Source organism: Mastomys coucha, unplaced genomic scaffold (assembly GCF_008632895.1).
Source record: "Mastomys coucha isolate ucsf_1 unplaced genomic scaffold, UCSF_Mcou_1 pScaffold6, whole genome shotgun sequence".
Taxonomy (NCBI): domain Eukaryota; kingdom Metazoa; phylum Chordata; class Mammalia; order Rodentia; family Muridae; genus Mastomys; species Mastomys coucha.
The window spans coordinates 80,090,890-80,109,997 of record NW_022196912.1 but is presented as its reverse complement, the minus strand read 5'-3'; the positions used below and the strand labels follow the sequence as shown (position 1 = coordinate 80,109,997).

The 19,108-nt window shown below is 36.0% G+C and overlaps 1 protein-coding gene across 6 annotated transcripts in view; it reads left to right on the top strand.

The window, feature by feature from the left end:
• Mis18bp1 (MIS18 binding protein 1) overlaps positions 1-19,108 on the top strand; it is a 64,728-nt gene that overhangs the window by 6,882 nt on the left and 38,738 nt on the right. For all 6 annotated transcript variants that reach the window (XM_031355767.1, XM_031355765.1, XM_031355764.1 and 3 more), the window contains 7 exons: positions 3,361-4,040; positions 4,354-4,820; positions 8,727-8,800; positions 10,887-11,017; positions 11,652-11,739; positions 12,801-12,946; positions 15,692-15,774. In XM_031355767.1, coding sequence (XP_031211627.1) covers positions 3,452-4,040; positions 4,354-4,820; positions 8,727-8,800; positions 10,887-11,017; positions 11,652-11,739; positions 12,801-12,946; positions 15,692-15,774 — 1,578 coding nt within the window. In that variant the 5' untranslated portion in view covers positions 3,361-3,451. The remainder of the gene's footprint in view (positions 1-3,360; positions 4,041-4,353; positions 4,821-8,726; positions 8,801-10,886; positions 11,018-11,651; positions 11,740-12,800; positions 12,947-15,691; positions 15,775-19,108) is intronic.

The window sequence follows — 19,108 nt, the reverse complement described above, 5'->3', positions numbered from 1 at the left end:
GAGACAAGAGGCTGACTTTCCTTAAAGTTTTCGCCTCAAATACCGCCATCACGCAAGTGTGCGTGACATCTACTGAGGTGATCATGTGGATTTTTTCTTTGAGTTTGTTTTTATAGTGGATTATGTTGATGCATTTCTGTATATTGACCCATCCCTGCATGCCTGGGATGAAGCCTACTTGATTGTGGTGAATGATCATTTTGATATGTTCTTGGATTCGGTTTTTGAGAATTTTATTGATTATTTTTGCATCAATATTCATAAGGAAAATTGGTATGAAATTCTCTTTCTTGGGTCTTTGTGTGGTTTAGATATAAGCATAATGTGGCTTCATAGAACGAATTGGTTAGTGTTTTTTCTGTTTCTATTTTGTGGAATAGTTTGAAGAGTATTGGTATTAGTTAGGTCTTCTTTGAGGGTCTGATAGAATTCTAAACCCATCTGGTCCTGGTCTTTTTTTTGGTTGGGAGACTTTTAATGACTGCTGTTATTTCTTTAGGGGTTATGGGGCTGTTTAGATGATCCTGATATAACTTTGGTACCTGATATCTGTCTAGAAAATTGTCCATTTCCTTCAGATTTTCCAGTTTTGTTGAGTATAAGTTTATGCAGTAGGATCTGATGATTTTTTTTGGATTTCCTCAGTTTCTGTTGTTATGTCTCCCTTTTCATTTCTGATTTTGTTAGTTTGGATATTTTCTCTGTGCCCTCTGGTTAGTCTGGCTGTTTATCTATCTTGTTGATTTTCTCAAAGAACCAGCTCCCGGATTTGTGGCTTCTTTGCATAGTTCTTTTTGTTTTTGTTTTTTTTTTTTTTCATTAAATTTAAAAAGTCTTTAATTTCTTTATTTCTTCCTTGACCAAGTTATCATTGAGTACAGCATTGTTCTGCTTTCATGTGTATCTGGGCTTTCTGTTTTGTTGTTGTTTTAGTCTGTGGTGATCTGATAGGATGCATGGGATTATTTCAATCTTCTTGTATTTGTTGAGGCCTGTTTTTTGTTTTGGAGAAGGTACCATGAGGTGCTGAGAAGAAGGTATATTCTTTTGTTTTAGGATGAAGTGTTCTATAGATATCTGTTAAATCCATTTCGTTCATAAGTTCTGTTAGTTTCACTGTGTGTCTGTTTAGTTTCTGTTTCCATGATCTGTCCATTGCTGGGAATCGGGTGTTGAACTCTCCCACTATTATTATGTGAGGTTCGATGTGTGCTTTGAGCTTTAGTAAATTTTTTTTTTTAAATGAATGCAGGTGCCCTTGCGTTTGGAGCATAGATGTTCAGAATTGAGAGTTTATCTTGGTAGATTTTTCCTTTGATGTGTACTTCCTTTATCTTTTTTGATAACTTTTGGTTGAAAGTCGATTTTATTCAATATTAGAATGGCTACTCCAGCTTGTTTCTTGGGACCATTTGCTTGGAAAATTGTTTTCCAGCCCATTACTCTGAGGTAGTGTTTGTCTTTGTCACTGAGGTGGGTTTCCTGTATGCAACAAAATGGTGAGTCCTGTTTACGTACCCAGTCTGATAGCCTATTTCTTTTTATGGGGAATTGAGTTCATTGATATTAAGAGATATTAAGGAAAAGTGATTGTTGCTCCCTGTTATTATAGATATTATTTTTATGTTTGTGTGGTTATCTTCTATTGGGTTTGTTGAAAGAAGGTTATTTTCTTGCTTTTTCTAGGGTGTAGTTTCCCTCCTTGTGTTGGAGTTTTCCATCTATTATCCTTTGTAAGGCTGTATTTGTGGAAGGATATTGTGTAAATTTGATTTTGTCTTGGAATATTTTGGTTTCTCTGTCTATGGTAATTGAGAGTTTTGCTGGGTATAGTAGCCTGGGCTGGCATTTGTGTTCTCTTAGGGTCTGTATAACATCTGTGCAGGATCTTTTTTAGAGTCTCTGGTGAGATGTCTGGTGTAATTCTGATAGGCTTGCCTTTGTATGTTACTTGACCTTTTTCCCCTACTGTTTTTAAACTTCTTTCTTTGTTTTTTTGCATTTAGTGTTTTGATTATTATATGACAGGAGAAATTTCTTTTCTGGTCCAATGTATTTGTAGTTCTGTAGGCTTCTTATATGTTCATGGGCATCTCTTTCTTTAGGTTAGGGAAGTTTTCTTTTATGATTTTTGAAGATATTTATTGGCCCTTTCAGTTGGGAATCTTCACTCTCTTCTATACCTCTTATCCTTAGGTTTGGTCTTCTCATTGTGTCCTTGATTTCCTGGATGTTTTGGGTTAGGAGCTTTTTGCTTTTTGCGTTTTCTTTGACTGTTGTGTCAATGTTTTCTATGGTATCTTCTGCACCTGAGATTCTCTCTTCTATCTCTTGTATTCTGTTGATGATGCTTATATCTATAACTCCTGATCTCTTTCCTAGGCTTTCTATTTCCAGGGTTGTTTCCCTTTGTGATATCTTTATTGTTTCTATTTCCATTTTTAGATCCTGGATGGTTTTGTTCAATTCCTTCACCTGTTTGGTTTTGTTTTTCTATAATTCTTCAAGGGACTTTTGTGTTTCCTCTTTAAGGGCTTCAAGCTGTTTACCTGTGTTCTACTGTATTTCTTTAAGGGATTTATTTATGACCTTCTTAAAGTCCTCTATCATCATTATGAGATGTGATTTTAATTCTGAATGTTGCTTTTCGGGTGTGTTGGGGTATCCAGGACTTGCTGTGGTGGGAGAACTGGGTTCTGGTGGTGCCAAGTAGCCTTGCTTTCTATTGTTTATGTTCTTGGGCTTGCCTCTTTCCATGTGGTTATCTCTGGTGCTAGTTACTCTTGCTGTCTCTGACTGGAACTTGTCTCTCCTGTGAAACTACGTTCTTAGTGTCAGCACTCCTGAGGAGACCAGCTCTCTCAGGGCATCATTGTTTGTGGAAAGCTGTGGCACAAGGTTATCTCTAGGGGCACTGATGGAGAGTGGAAGGATCCTGTCCCCAGCTGCTCTGTGGTTCCTGTGACCTTTGCGCTCCTGTTGGGTCCCTCTTTGGCCAGTTATTGGAGCAAAGTGGTAGTCTCACCTGTGAACTTAGGAGTGACAGTACTCCTGGGAAACCAGCTCTCTCTGGGAGGGATTTGGGTATGGAGGGCTGTAGGACAGCCTTAACTCCAGGGCCACCTTTTTTTTTTTTTTTTTTTTTTAAATAGGCAGTTTTGAATGCCAAAGTGCTCTGCTCTTACAAAATTGTGAACATTGTAATTTAATAAAAACATTAAACATCAATCTAGTTTGTGAGCTATATATTCTCGATTGTTCATAAGAGCCAATTAAGCCTTTTAATGGTATAATGTTGTTAATGGAAAGCTGGTTAATTTTTTAAAGGGACCAAACTGATAAAAGTTAATTTCATTACAGGTCTTTCTGGACTCCTTCTGAAGTTCTGTCTGGAAATTTGTGTTGATTGCATTTTTTATAAAAAGAATTTTGTTGCCACTGTCCTATCAAGATGATTGTAACACCTTTGAGACATTCAAATGTAACACAAAATGTCTTAAAAGAAACATTCAATTGTGACACATTTGAAACAAATGAAACAATTCATTTGTCTTCTGGGACATTGCAAAGAAGAAATATGCCTCTAGATGCAGTCTTTATTGACAGCATCCCTTCAGACACACTTACTCCTTTGAAAGATTTGGTGAAATATCAGAAGTCCTCTCTAAAATTTAATGGTCATAAAAAGAATCACTTATTAGCAATAACAACTTCTAACACTAACAATATATTTCAATCCACCATGTTATCAGAGGCTACCCTTCTAAACAGCTCTCTTGATGTCAGTGATATAAAGCCCAACATGCATAGATTAAGAAATGAAGTGATGTATGAATCTCCAGGAAAAATCTTCCAAAGAATGAAAGAAAAAGCACAGCGTGACAAACAAGAACACCCATCAAGGAGCATGTTGGGATCACCAGAATGTGAACATAATAAAGTCTTTCCTCCTAGCAGAGACAAGAAAACTCAGTCACAACATACCTATATCTGTGAGGAAAAAGAAGAATCATTCCAATCCAGTAACCCATCATTGGGAGGTTAGTTTGATTATGTAAGGGTTTAAAAAATTTTTTTTAACTGTTTAGTTTGTTTTTTTATTTTTGAGACAGGGTTTCTTTGTATAGCTCTGGCTGTCCTGGAACTCACTCTGTAGACCAGGCTGGCCTTGAACTCAGAAATCCACTTGCCTCTGCCTCCCAAGTGCTGGGATTAAAAGGCGTGTGCCACCACTGCCCGGCCGAGGGCATACTATTCTTAATATGGTATCTTTTTAATATAAGAAATTTAAAACTTTATTTCTGTAGAACCTTTCTAAAGTTTTTTGTTGTTATTATTTTTTACTTTTGGCAGATCCTCCAATTCTGAAACAAGAACAAAAAAATGTTTCAGCTTCATCCATTTCAAGCAAGGCATCAACGAGAGCCCAGTTTGGCAGACAAGTTCTTCATTCAAAAGAGAGTCCTCTTAAAACCACTGTGTCCAAAAAGAACTCATTTGTTTTGGAAGGCATTAATTCTATTTATGAAAAGTTTAAAACTACTGATATTAACACCACTAGTACTATTTGTGTTCCTATTAATAATCAGAGCCACTCTATTACTTCTGATAACGATGTGACAACAGAAAGGACTGCAAAAGAGGATATTACAGAACAAAATGAAGAAACAATGTCTAGAAGGACTTTTCTTCAAGATCCCGTGAATAATACATCTAAAATTAATCATTCAAATTCAAGACTTAATTTAATACTTTCTGGCCAGTCTCAAAGAAAACTTACAAGGCTTGAAACTATTGTAAGTGAAGTAAAAAAATATCAGGTAGGGAGACATTTAAGGCAAGTATTTATTCCTGTTTTTAATCGCCCGCTTATCTCTGTTCCTCAGAGGTTCAGACTCTATGCTTTATTTCTTGTTTTATTGTTGACAGTAGCCACTATAAGCCTAGTGGAAAGACAGGTGGGCTGAAAGTAAGGTGATTCTGTTGTTAATTCTTTTTTCTTTCTTTTCTTTTCTTTTTTTTTTTTTTTTTTTTTTTTTTGAGACAGGGTTTCTCTGTGTAGCCCTGGTTGTCCTGGAATTCACTCTGTAGACCAGGCTGGCCTTGAACTCAGAAATCTGCCTGCCTCTGCCTCCCAAGTGCTGGGATTAAAGGCGTGTGCCACCACCGCCCAGCCTGTTGTTAATTCTTATCTTGCTCTATTGATGACTGTAAACTTAAGCCTGGAAGAGATGAACACTGACATTGCTCCTACTTTTATTCTGACTTTTGAGGAATTATGAACATTTGAAATAGAAAGGAACTATAACAGCTAGAGAGTTGAGATTTTTCTTAATAAAAGTTATATAAGATGAACAGTAAAATACTTGAAAGCTTCAAACTATGTTGAATTGAGGTACATTCTTTTGAAGGAAATGTATTATCAGTTCAAGAAGAAATACAAGCATGTATGAAACTTAGGCTTGATCTTCCAGCACTAAACAAAGAAAAGGACAATGTAAAATTTCTAACTGTTAAAAGTATGTCCCTTAAGTTTTAAGTAGGTATTAGTGGATATCCATCCAATTGAGATAGTATGTAATTCTATCTTAGTTTTAGAAATGATGGAGTGGTTGCAATTTTATTTTGTTTGTGTTTTGTTTTTTTGAGACAGGGTTTCTCTGTGTAGTCTTGGGTGTACTGGAACTCACTCTGTAGACCAGGCTGGTCTTGAACTCAGAAGTCCACCTGCCTCTGCCTCCCAAGTGCTGGGATTAAAGGCGTGCGCCACCACCAACTGACTGGTTACAATTATATAATCTCAGTTATTTGCTACAAATTATTATCATTTACAAATATTTAATGTTTGACATAATGGTAAAAAGCTTGGCTATTGACTTAAATGTATAAAGTTTGAATAAAATTACTCTGATATTTCCTAGTACTTCTTCGTCTCTATTCTGCCTGTTTATACCAGTTACCATAATAACTTTAAGCCTTCCAGGACTCAAATCTATATTCTGCACATTCCACAGCTCTGACCTAGTGTCTCACTCATCCTCATTTCTTTAACCTGAGATACATTATCAATATCCTGTTATTTGTATCCTATGAGTATATTTTTACCTTGCTCTAACTAAAATGGGCCATCTGCAAACAACCTTTTGGCTTCTTTTTCTTTAATGATCTCTCCTATCTTTACCCTCTATCGTTAGTCCTATCATACATCATTATTTCTAGCACATGTACCAGATTCTCAGTGCAGAAGGATCTCATGATACTATCATTATCCCTTTACTAATCTTTATACCTCCTGATCAATATATTTTTACATCACTAAGATAGCCTTTAGCTCATGCTATTTGCGTGTCCTTCATTACCATTTTCATCCCATGCAGATTTCTGTTGTCCTGTTATAACCATTATAGGTTAACTCTCAACTCTATTGTTCTAGTAAGTTCCAGTTGCAGTAGAAAACATTAAGCTTTTAGTTCATGAATCTCTAAACTTACTTTTTATTCCTTCTTGCTTACCCCTTTCAAGTAATTGTGCTTTTTATGGTACCTATTTAGGGCTTTTAAACTTGTTCTTTAATTAGAAAAATCTTAAAAGCTTGGTGGCTTATATTTCATTTTATTTAGTTCACTTCTAAGACCTTTCTTAACTATCTGTCTTAAAGCATCTTTGTAAGCCTTTATTTATTCATTGTAACTGTGTGTTTGGGTACCACTTCCTTCACTCTTTCTTCTACTTCCTTCCAGTATGCTCTCACACACAGGCAGTGTTGAATCTGTAAAGAAATTTTATTTCTTGTGAAATCCCCACTGTCTATAACAGTGTGCCTATGGCTATGTTTTATGATAGTATATTTTAAATAAGCAATAGAGCACACAAATCTAGAGGCTGAATTTGATTTGTAATCTAAATATGCCACTAGTCATATATTGTAGGAAAGTTATTTAGATATATTTTACAATTAATTTTTCTGTAAAATGGAGATGGTACTTGCCTCCTAGAGTTGTAAAGATAACATGAACTAGTGAATCTAAGGCACATGGAACACTTTCTTATATTTCTTATCGCCTACCTGTATATCCAAATGTGAAAGAAATAGTATTAATCCTATCCTTCTAATCATTTATTTAGTTCTAGGAGTCAAATTCAGGGATTCGTTTTATACCATTGAGCTACATCTCCAGATATTTATATATATAAAAGGATAATTAAGAAATGCAATACCAAAGACTGTCGTCCTATTTTCACATCATTTCTTGGTTCAGTTTAAAGTTTCTGGGAAATTTGTCTTTATATAAAAAAGTATTCTTTTTTTTTTCTTCAAGTTTATTTGTAAAAGCAACATAGGACACTGGTCATTTGCAGATAGCACGTAGGTAGGTGTGTCACAGCAGTCCATCTGTCTTCACACTGGCAGGAACCTTTTCTATGGGGCCTTTGTAGGAGCCTGGGCACTTTTGGGAGCCTGAGCTGGAGCTTTGGTCTCTGCCTTGGTTTGAACCTTGGCTTTGGTTGGCAGAGCCCATGCCCCTTGGCCATGTAGCTTCGAATTCCCTTCCCAAGCTTGGGGTGAGCAATGAAAGCCAGACGGCTGAGTTTGCGGCTGGAGCCCTTTGGCATCTTGGGCTTGATGCCTGAGGCTTCACCAGGGCCTCGATGGCCTCTGTGCGTACACTCACTGCCTTTACATTGTTGGCCTGCATCTTCTTTAGGCCTTTATTGTTGTGCTTCTTGGTAAAGTGCATGCTCCTCAGGAACTTAGGGTCAATCCCCTTAAGAGATTCATAACTTTGTGACTGGGTTTCTTGATGCCATTTCTGTGCCATTTGTCGGGGTTGTGTGTGGTGTGGTTCTTGGACTTGTCTGCACGGTAACCCATGGCTCCTCAGCTCCTGGGACCGGAAGAACAAATGTATACTTTCATTTAAAGTGAATGGTCACAGCTGGGCAGTGGTGGTGCATGCCTTTAATCCCAGCACTTGGGAGGCAGAGGCAGGTGGATTTCTGAGTTCCAGGCCCCCCTGGTTACAGAGTGAGTTCCAGGACAGCCAGGGATACACAGAGAAACCCTGTCTCAAAAAAACAAAAACAAAAAACAAAATAAAGTGAATGGTCATTCATTAGTTCTATTAATTTTGACTTTAGTTCTATGTAGAAACACTTTCATCTTAAATTTATATGAACTATAAATGTTCTATCAGTGTTCATAGAAAATTTTATATTTTAATGGCATTTTATTTACACTGAAGTCATTTTCTGAGTTATTCAGCTGTTTACTTGAGAATAGATTTGAATCTTTATTGCTAGCTGTGACCTTTATATAAACAGAAAGTATCATTCAAACTCAGCTTAATCAAAGTATATTTTTTTGGAGACAAGATATATGATACATTTAGCATTTTCATCCCTCTAAGTTTTCTATGAGATTTGGTTGTTCAATGTATGTGTTAGGATTCTCCTCCTCCTTTTGGCTAAGCCATTTTATATGAGTATTTAAAATGCAGATTCTTCTGTATTACAGGCAAATCATATAGTACAACGTCAGTTAAGTTTCTGCATTCTTTTCCTTTCAATACTGTAATTTTAACAATTGGTCCTATAGGTGGCTATTCAGAAATCACTAGGATTACATAGGGTTTTTCTTGTAATTCATGTTTTCTAACGCTAAATGCTAACTGTAATGCTATGTGCAAGTAGTACAAGAAATATGTTTTTTTTTTATGCGTTATTAGGAAGTCCAGCTACAGGAATGGATGATTAAAGTCATCAATAATAATACTGCTATATGTGTAGAAGGAAAGCTGGTGTAAGTATAACATTTAAATGTTCTTTTAATAATGATTAAATTGGCTGTATGTAAGTGATAAGTGACAAATAGCATCTTCCTACAAAACATGTTCTCATGAGGTTATAAACTGAAGGCAAAAGTAAAACGTGACATCAATGCCTTGCTAAAGTTATTTGATGTAAATTACTGATCCATGAAAGAATCAAACTTATTTAAAGCTCCCAGGCAGTTAATGTGTTAATTGACACTTTTGGTTCTCAGAATTGAAAGCATTGTTGGACAATAGACTTTAACTCTGGTGTCCTGTTCTACTTCTGAGAAACAGCTTCTCCACAGTAAACAGCTTGTGCTGACACAATGTCAATTATCACTGCTTCACGGTTGATCATCTAAAGTCTGCTGGTCTACCTATCTTACAGCCTTAGCCCCTTTTTCACGTCTAAGATGCATCATAGATTGCTTTTGCAGGGGTCTCACTAATACTGCTTACTACCAATGTTACTTAAACAAATTACTTCTACTCTATGAGGCTCAATTTCTTCATTAGTACAATGATATAATAATATGATTAATATTATGGTAAGGCTTTTCTTGTTTTGAGAATGTATCATGTAGCCCAGGCTAGTCTTGTACCATAAGTACTATATGTACTTGAAGATGACTTTCAATTCATGCTTAGTGCTCAGCTTTGTTGTAGGTAAAGAATTAAGTGAATTAATATTTGCATTATTAAAGAACCATACCTTTTAGAGTATGATTTAAATGTTAAATAAAGCTGTGGGCTGTGATGGCACACTCCTTTAAGCCCTAACATAATGGTGGCAGAGGCAGGTGAATCTCTGTGAGTTTGGAGCTAACTTGATCTACATAGTTCCAGGATAGCAGGTACTATGTAGAGAGACCATATCTCAACAAGACCAAAACCAAAAAAAACAACCCAGAAAACAAACAACAACAAAAAACTCATATGTTTCCCTAAACCACAATAAAGCAAAAAAAAAAAAAAAAAAAAAAAAAAAAAAAAAAAAAATCAAAGTATTAAGGTATAGTCTCATCAGTTTAACCCTATTTGATTTAATTGAGAGAACTTCTTTATAGCATACTATCTGTTATATGAAAGATGTTCTGCACTTATCTACTAGTTTCATTTAATGATGTATTAAGAATAGATTTCTGGGTTAGTGATTTGCTACTTTGTTTTTCTTAACTAGACCCTCTTTACAAAATAGAAGGTAAAAACATTTGCCTGTGTATTTATATTTTTAAAAAGGTGAATGCGATAGTTCTGCTTGACATTTTGAAGCAGGAGGGAGGGAGTTGGGTGCACATGTAATCTATAATTTCAGGTAGTTGGAGGATGCCAAAGTCCAAGTCTATCTTGGGTAACATAGTGAGACCCAGGAGCCTGCAAGAGGCTGTACTTCCTTAGTTTGATTCCCAGGTTCATATGTTGGTAGTAAAGAACTGATTCCCAGAAGCTGTTTCTGGCGCTATAGGAATTCCATGGTATACACACACAGAAAAAAAATATGTGGGAAAAAAAAATCCCAGTAAGATACCATTTGAATAAATAAATAAAAAAAAAGGCCACCAAAAATCTTTGAAGGCTTAGGAACTATTAAGGCTGAAATGTCAGGTGTTGCCAGCAGCAAATGTTTGTTGACAGTTTCTTTTTCCTTGCTAATGCTATATCTTAAATCAGGTACATAGATAGAATGATTGACCACAGTATAGTTTCTTGGCATAGACTCTGAGGATCACATTAGCCAAGCAGTTGAATTCTGTATTGGTTAGTCCTCAGATGTTTGTAATTAGATTAATAATATTGTTGTGGTAGCTAAGAGTTACAAAATGAGTACTTCCTTTTTGAGTGGAGAGAGACATCAAGACTGCATCTCACTATGAAGCCCTAGTTATTGGCATGGAACTTAGTATGTAGAACAAGCTGGTCTCAAACCTAGAGCAGTCTTCCTGCTTTTATATACAATGTGCTGAGATTACATATACCTGGCTCAAAATCAGTACTTCATTATAAGTTTCTATGCTTCTATATGTATGTACAGTTCCTGGTAAAGTATAAATATTTTGACTTTTTTTTCCCTAGAGATATGACTGATGTTTATTGGCATAGTAATGTAATTATAGAGCGGATTAAACACAATGAACTTAGGACCATATCAGGCAACATTTATATTTTAAAAGGATTGATAGACCAGGTTTCCATGAAAGAAGCAGGTAAGTGGGTATCATTATTAGTTAAATCTTTCCATAGTCTCTCCTCTTTCCTAAATCCCAGAACATAAATTGACCGCACCCCTTGTAATGTCTCACGCAGTCACGACCTTTATTACTCGTTTCAGTATGTGCCTAGTACTGACTTCATTTCGCTTCAGTTTTGCTCGTCTTATTTCACAAACAAACCAGCTGTCACAGGCTTTTCACTTTTCTATTTCTAATATTCGGATTCCATTTTACCACATGACTCATTCCCTCAGGTTTCCATGGCCTGACTTTCTATTTCAGTAGAATTTCCCTGACTACCCCCTTTTGAAATTGCTGTCCTCTCCTTTTCTCCTATGAATATGTTAAACTACTTTTTCTGTCTAACAAAGAATTTTACTTTCTGCATTTGCTTTTTCTCTTATACAATAGACATCCAGTGTGTAATGATGGGGATTTGTAGTTCCCTGACTGATGGTGGGTCCTCAGTACTCCAGCAGTACTTAGCATATAGTAAATCAGAGTATATATTTCTTTACTGACAATCAATTAGAGAGACCTCTTTAAAAGTGTAGGCTTTTGGATAATTTCATTTTCTTATTTTTAAAATTAAAATAATGTTGTATTTATTTTGTTCATTGTTAAATAGGATATCCCTGTTATCTCATAAGAAAATTTATGTTTGGATTCCCCCAAAATTGGAAGGAACACATTGATAATTTTCTAGAACAATTAAGGTAAACTGTCTAAATTTTTAAAAATCAGCTTTATCAAGGTATAAGTTATGGTCCCTAAAATGTACTCATTTTAGATACAAAATATAATGTGCCTTTTCAAATGTATATGTTTATGTTAACTAATGTAATGTGGTTTTTAATTTGCTGGGCTTTTGTGGTTGTGTGATAGTTTTGAAGATTTTGTGATCTTAAGAGTTTTAGAAATATAAACCTTTATTAGAATTTCTGTCATGTTGAGTAAATTCAAAAAGAAAATAAAATTGGAGACACATTTCTAAGGAGAATTCGTCAATCGCCTACCCTTTGGATGGCATGTAGTTGTTAAATATTGGACTGAAGTTCTTGATTCATTTTTCTCCATTAATTTTCATTAGTTTTTGAGTACCTACTAGGTACTTAGCAGATACTGAGAGAAAAATTTCTTAATTCTTGTTCTTCAGGAGCTAGTAGGAGATAGAGAACTTTAAACTGGATCTGAGTACAGGTAACAACGTATAATAGGAATTGGTGGCTGTTTCTTTCCGTAAAGTACCAGATGGTGTTTTTCTGGACATGTTGCTTTTTTTCTCCACCATTTAACTCTGTCTTTTCAACAGAAAAGCAACTGTAGGTAGTGTAAATTGAATGAGCATGGCTGTGTTTCAGTAAAAGTAGACAATTTACAAAAGTAGACAACTTCCCAATAGTGCTTTTTAAATCCTGGCCTCACATTTGCTAGGTAAGTACTTTATTTCTAGAAGCTCTTTGCCATATAGTTTTCTTAAATAAGATTACATATTTTTGTTTGTTTTTTAAAAGTGTTTTGAGAATGGTCTCATGAACCAGGTTAACCTCACTATGTAGCCCAGTCTGGCCTTGAACTCTGAGTATCCTATTTGTGGGTTAAGCTTTGCTTTGCTTTTTTTTTTTCTTTCTTCCTTTTTCCCTTCCTTCCTTCCTTCCTTCCTTCCTTTCTTTCTTTCTTTCTTTCTTTCTTTCTTTCTTTCTTTCTTTCTTTCTTTCTTTTGCCTTTCTTTTTTTGAGACCCAATATTTGAGAAAAAAATAACACAATTGTTTTAGGGCTGAAGAAAGGAACAAGACCGGACAGAAAACTACAAGATTCCAAAATAAAAAACAAAAATCAATAAAAAAAGATGCAGAAGATAAACAAACAGATGTCCTCCAAAAGACCAGCATCACTTATGACCTTAATGATGTTAGCTTAGGTATGTTTGAATTTTTCTTTGTTGCTGCAGTGGTAGAGTCTTACATAAACTTAACACCATTTGTAGTGATGTGTGGTGTGGTGCTCTTTGATTAGGACCTTAAAATTACTTCTTTTTTATTCTAAGGTGACTGCATTGCAGACTGCTGCTTTACCGTTCTTTTTATTTCATGAAATCTTTAATCACAATCCCAACCCCCCGATAAATATATTAATGAAAGATTATATTTAGACTATCACTATCAGCAATCTTGTAGTAGAGACAAATATCTATATTTGCTTTTATGGAGGAACTTGCATATATACTCGAGTGGCAAGTGCTATAAAGTTTGGTAGAACTGTTCTATGTTTGCTCTTTTTAACATAATCTACATCTCACACTATCCCACTTTCACAAATAATGTATGAACATGATAAAAGTTACTGAAATCCTTTGTGTATATTTCTTGGAATTTTACTTTGACTTTGTAGCTAAGATGTGTACAAATTTTTAAAATTCCTGAGAATTGCACATTGTTTTTGCTAAAGCTATGGTATCATGTTAGGTGTAAATATTACTACATCTCTGTCTAATGGGGTTATGTCATTTAAATGCCTTTCTCCTTGAAATTTTTATATCTTTTTTAGATCAAAGAAAGTAATAATTTAGAAGTGTAAATGATTGCAGCAATTTCACTTACCAAAGCTTTAGTTCTTTCTCAGTCCTTTTTACAAAAGTCATCAATTTTTTCTTAAGTTTGGCTGGTTACTTATTATCATTTCTAGAACATTTTGAATCTTCTAGAATCCTGGGACTATTATTACTTGCTGTTAACACCATCCTAGTACCTTTTTCACTCCTAAATGAAAGATAACCCTGGGTCACATTTTTATTAAAGTGATCTTACTTGTAACTATGATTATTGAAAATGTTATAGAAAATATGTGGCAAGTAGGATGGAATACAAATTTAAAAGATTAAAGTTTGTTAAACTATTCACTATGTTATCTATGCACACATGAAAAAACCAAACCATTTTAAAGCATCTTTTATGAACCTTGCTTCATGCTAGAAATTTAGGGAGGAATGAGGCTTGGCGTCTCCTTTTAGCAAGTGCTGTTTAAAGGTACATACTATATTATAATTGTATCCTTTTTCTAAGATGATGCACTGTATCTTTTGTTTTATGATGCTTTTAGATATTATTTTATGAAGTTTTAGGTATTATCACAAATTTTGATCCGTGATTCTTTAGTGATTATTTTTGTTATTATCAGTATATTATTATACTTTCTATGAGAAAATAACAAAATCCCTGCTAGAAAGATGGCTCAGTGGCTAAGAGCATGAACTGCTCTTGCTGAGAACCTTCTTTTGTTCAGGTCCCAGCACCCTTATTAAGCAGCTCTCAGATGCCGGAGTCTCTAGCTCCAGGGAATCCAACACCCTTTTCTGGCCTCTCCAGGCATTACATGTGCACAGATCCACACAGAGAAACACACACACACACACACACACACACACACACACACACACACACATGTATAAATATATAACTATGCCTAACATTAATCAATAAGGTTATACAAATAACCTTAAAAAATGCCAACCCATGATCCTTTAAAACATGATTGTATTTTAATTATCTAACATGTAATTTTTCATATTTAGTGCTGTAACCACTATATCATACTATTGCAGTTTAAAAACTATCTCTGCTATAATATATGAAGGATTTACTAGAATATCAGCTTCCTATATTATATAGTAATCTCCAAGATTATGCCATACATGTCATGTCTTACAGTTCCTAAAAGAGTAATAAAATACCTTTAAGGCCAGGTATTCTGGCACATATTTGTAGTAGTCCTAGCACTTAGGAGAATGAAGCAGGAATTACAGTTTGGATTTTAAGGTCAGCCTGGTCTATAGAGTAAAACCCAATTTCAAAAAGCAATAGTAACAACTCAAAAGAAGTCCTTATGCTTTCTGTGAATTTTTTAAACTAATTTTTAAATTAGTGATTGTGTGTGTATAATGTATGTGAGTGTGGGTGCCCATGAACCACAGCAGTCCTGTGGAAGAAAAAGTGAAAGTTCTCCACAAAATAATGTAAGGCATGATTTTGCTGAAAATAGTGTGGATTTAGTTATACATTAAAGTATATAAATTAACTGAAACATAATTTCATATACATAATGAGCTAAGAGAAATAATTACTAGCTTTCTATTTAGTTGATGTGTAGTTAGAATGTAAAGGATGTGTGAATTCATAAAATTATTTATACTATACTATTCTGGTTTTAGATATAACAAGAGTTTCAATGCAGATATAAACAATATGATTGGTTTTGGTTTTTTTTTTTTGATAAAAAAAATGATTTGAACTAAACCATACTTTGGGAGAGTGGTTTATCATACAAAAATTATTTTATTATAATCAAATTACAATGAATATATGTAGCATTTCATTAGACAGATTGTTTTTCTCATAGTTCTTTAATGTGGAAAAGTCAAGTATCTTTTTGCCTGCCTTCCATTTTTCTCTCCCTCCTGCCCCTCATTTCAGACTCTTTTTTTTATTCCTTTTTCCCCCCTTTCCATTTCCCCCATCTCGTTTCTCTTCCTGAGATAGTCTTTTTATATTTTCAGCACTCCATCTTCTTTAGTTTCCAGGATGTTGAGAATACAGGCATAGCCCATCATTCTCTGTTGAAAACCAGCTTATTTATTTATTTATTTAATGTTCCATCTTTGAATTCACAGAAATGAAGAACAATGAGAACAGTGTGTTGCCAGGAGCTGCAGAAATAAACATCAGATATAACAATTGTCGAAATGAGTCACAGGTAAGACTCCTAACCAAGTAAGTTATGCTGTTTGTCTTAGGGTTTTCATTACTATGAAGATACACCATGACCATGACAGCTCATAAATAAAAACATTTAATTGTGTCTAGCTGACAGTTTCAGAGGTTCAGTCCATTATCATGGTAGAAAGCATGGAATCGTTTAGGCAGACTTGGTACTGGAGAAGCCAAGAGTTCTATATCTTGGTCTGAAGGTAGTCAGAAGGATACTGTCTTGTGCAGGCAGCCAGGTCAGGACTCTCTTTTACACTAGGTAGAACTTGAGAATAGAGACCTCAACGGTCATGCCCATAGTGGCACACTTCCTCCAACAAGGCCACACCTGCTAATGGTGCCGTTTCCCATGAGCCAAGCATATCCAAACCACCACATTCCACTTTCTAGCCTCCTTAGGCTTGTTCAAACGCATGAGTTTATGGGAGGTCATACCTAGCCATAGCATAATGCAAAATACATTTAATCCAAATTCAAAAGTCTCAGTAATGTTTAAAAGTCCAAAGTTCAAAGTCTCTTCTGAGATTCATGTAACCTCTTAACTAAATCAAAATCAAATCAAAATCAGAAAGCATATCACCTGCTTCCAACACCACAGGATATGTACTAACATTCCATAACATCAGAGTGAGGAAATAACATAACATAACATCAGAGTGGCCATAGCCAGACCAAAAGTCAGTTGGGCAAACTCTAATCTCTGCATTTCTGTGTCTGATATCCAGCTCTATTCAGCTTTGTTGATTGCAATACAATTCTTTCTCTTGGTCTGGTTTCACTCCCTGTTAGCAGCTTTCCTCAGCAGGTATACTATGTCTCTGGCATCTCTAACATCCTAGGGTCTCCAAGTCAACTTCAACTTTATAGCTTCTTGTTCCAGTGTCTGGGATCCACACATGATCTTCTGGGCTCCTCCAAGGGCTTGGGTCACTTCTCTAGCTCTGCCCTCTCTAACACTCTAGGCTCTGGTTGACTACTCCACTGCTACTGCTATTCTTGAGTAGTCATTCTATGATACCAGCATTTCCAGTACACTCATTCTTCCATGACAACTAGGTTTCACCATTAGCTTCTCTTCATGGTGCCAAGACTCAACTTCTTTGCATGACTCCTTAAGTCCTGGGCCATCAAATGCTACTGAGGCTGCACTTTCAGCAGTGGCCCTTCCTGTTTTCTCCTAGTGCCAAAACTTACCTGATTTCCATGACTCCTTTATGCCTTCAAAACCAGTTCCTCCTGGGTGTTTCTTACACGTTGCATTAAAAGTTATGAATTAATTCTAAAGTTCATAATATGACTCAGCTAGCCCCTGCCTCCCCACCCACCAGTAATCAAGTCAAAGCCCTAAGGATTTGTGTAAACAGTTTTAGTACAATTACTGGGCAAATTACTCTTATTTTTTTAAACAGATTTATTTATTTATTTTATGTATATGAGTACACTGTAGCTGTACAAATGGTTGTGAGCCATCATGTGGTTGCTAGAAATTGAACTCAGGACCTCTGCTTGCTCCAGCCCAAAGACTTATTTATTGTTGTATGTAAGTACACTGTAGCTATCTTCAGACACACCAGATGAGGACGTCCAATCTCATTACAGATGGTTGTGAGCCACCATATGGTTGCTGGGATTTGAACTTAGGACCTTGAGAAGAGCAGTCAGTGCTCTTACCCACTGAGCCATCTCCAGCCCCTAATATATTTTTCTATATTCTTGACTAGTTAATTCCCAGATGGAGCTCTCCAAATACTTGCTATTTGAGTCTCACCTGGGTTACTGCTCATCAGTGCCCTCAGTGGACATATACCCAGCCGTGCTCTTCTAGTCCACCACATCTAGTACAGAACTGTTTTCCCAGCTTCCTTCGCCTTCCTCTTCTTTTTTTTTCCTTTTTCTTTTTTTTTTTTAAAGATTTATTTATTTTATGTATATGAGTACACTCTGTTTCAGACACACCAGAAGAGGGCATCAGATCCCATGACAGATGGTTGTGAGCCACCATGTGGCTGCTGGGAATTGAACTCAGGACCTCTGGAAGAGCAGCCTGTGCTCTTAACTGCTGAGCCAGCTCTCCAGCTCCTTCTTCCTCTTCTTTCCTTATGGTCCCTACTAGAGACCCCCAGCGTGATAACCCAAACTCTGTCTACCTCTATTCTCCCCATTTATTTAACTAGTGAGCCACTTTTATTTAACTAGTCAGAGAATAAAGTTTACATAACATCATTTGGTATGTGTGAGAATATGCTTGTCAGGGGCAATCAGATCTTGGTGTTCAGAATTGAGCATTTGAATACATAGCAACAGATCAGCTTCCATTACTTCCCCTGTTTTTTGCCTACCTAAAAAGGCTCTTTGTCTTAATAATAAGTGACATACCATAAAAATATGAAACAATTATGAAAACAATTACGTAAGAGGTAAATTTATAAAGTCCAGTCCATCTGTGTTTGGAAACTGTCTTAGTCAGGGTTTCTATTCCTGCACACAACATGACCAAGAAGAAAATTGGGGAGGAAAGGGTTTATACAGCTTATACCTCCCATATTGCTGTTCATCACCAAAGGAAGTCAGGACTGGAACTCAAGCAGGTCAGGAAGCAGGAGCTGATGCAGAGGCCATGGAGGGATGTTTCTCACTGGCTTGCTCTCCCTGGCTTACTCAGCTTGCTTTTACTTTTTTTTTTTTTTTTCTTTTTCTTTTTTTCATTTCCTGAGGTAGGGTTTCTCTGTGTAGCCCTGGCTGTGCTGAAACTCACTCTGTAGACCAGGCTGGTCTCGAACTCAGAAATCTGCCTGCTTCTGCCTTCAAAGTGCTGGGATTAAAAGTGTGGAGCAGGAATTATGAAGGGGTAGCCTACCATATGCTCGCAAAGCTTGGCAGTTGACTTCCCTCCATCCATGTTTGTCCATTTTAGACAGCATTTTGGCTATTTTAAGAAGGGGAGTTTGCCCAGTGGCAGCTTGCCACATTTGAAATGAACTCCATGAGGATGTTTTCTGATGCTCATTACATTTTTTTTGAAGGAGATTTGGGGGTTCAGTCAGGAGGTGACATATATCATAGTCAAAAAAATATTTTTTTATTAGATATTTTCTATATTTACATCTAAATTTCTCCTTTCCCAGTTTCCCCTCTAAAAAACAAAGAAACAAACAAAAAACAAGAACAAACCCCTGATGCCTTCCCCCTCCCCATGCCTGCCACTCCACCCTCTCCCACTTATTGGCCCTGGCATTCCCTTACTCTGGGGCACAGAACCTTCATAGGGCAGAGGTCCTCTCCTCCTATTGATGATCGAATTTGCAATCCTCTACTATACA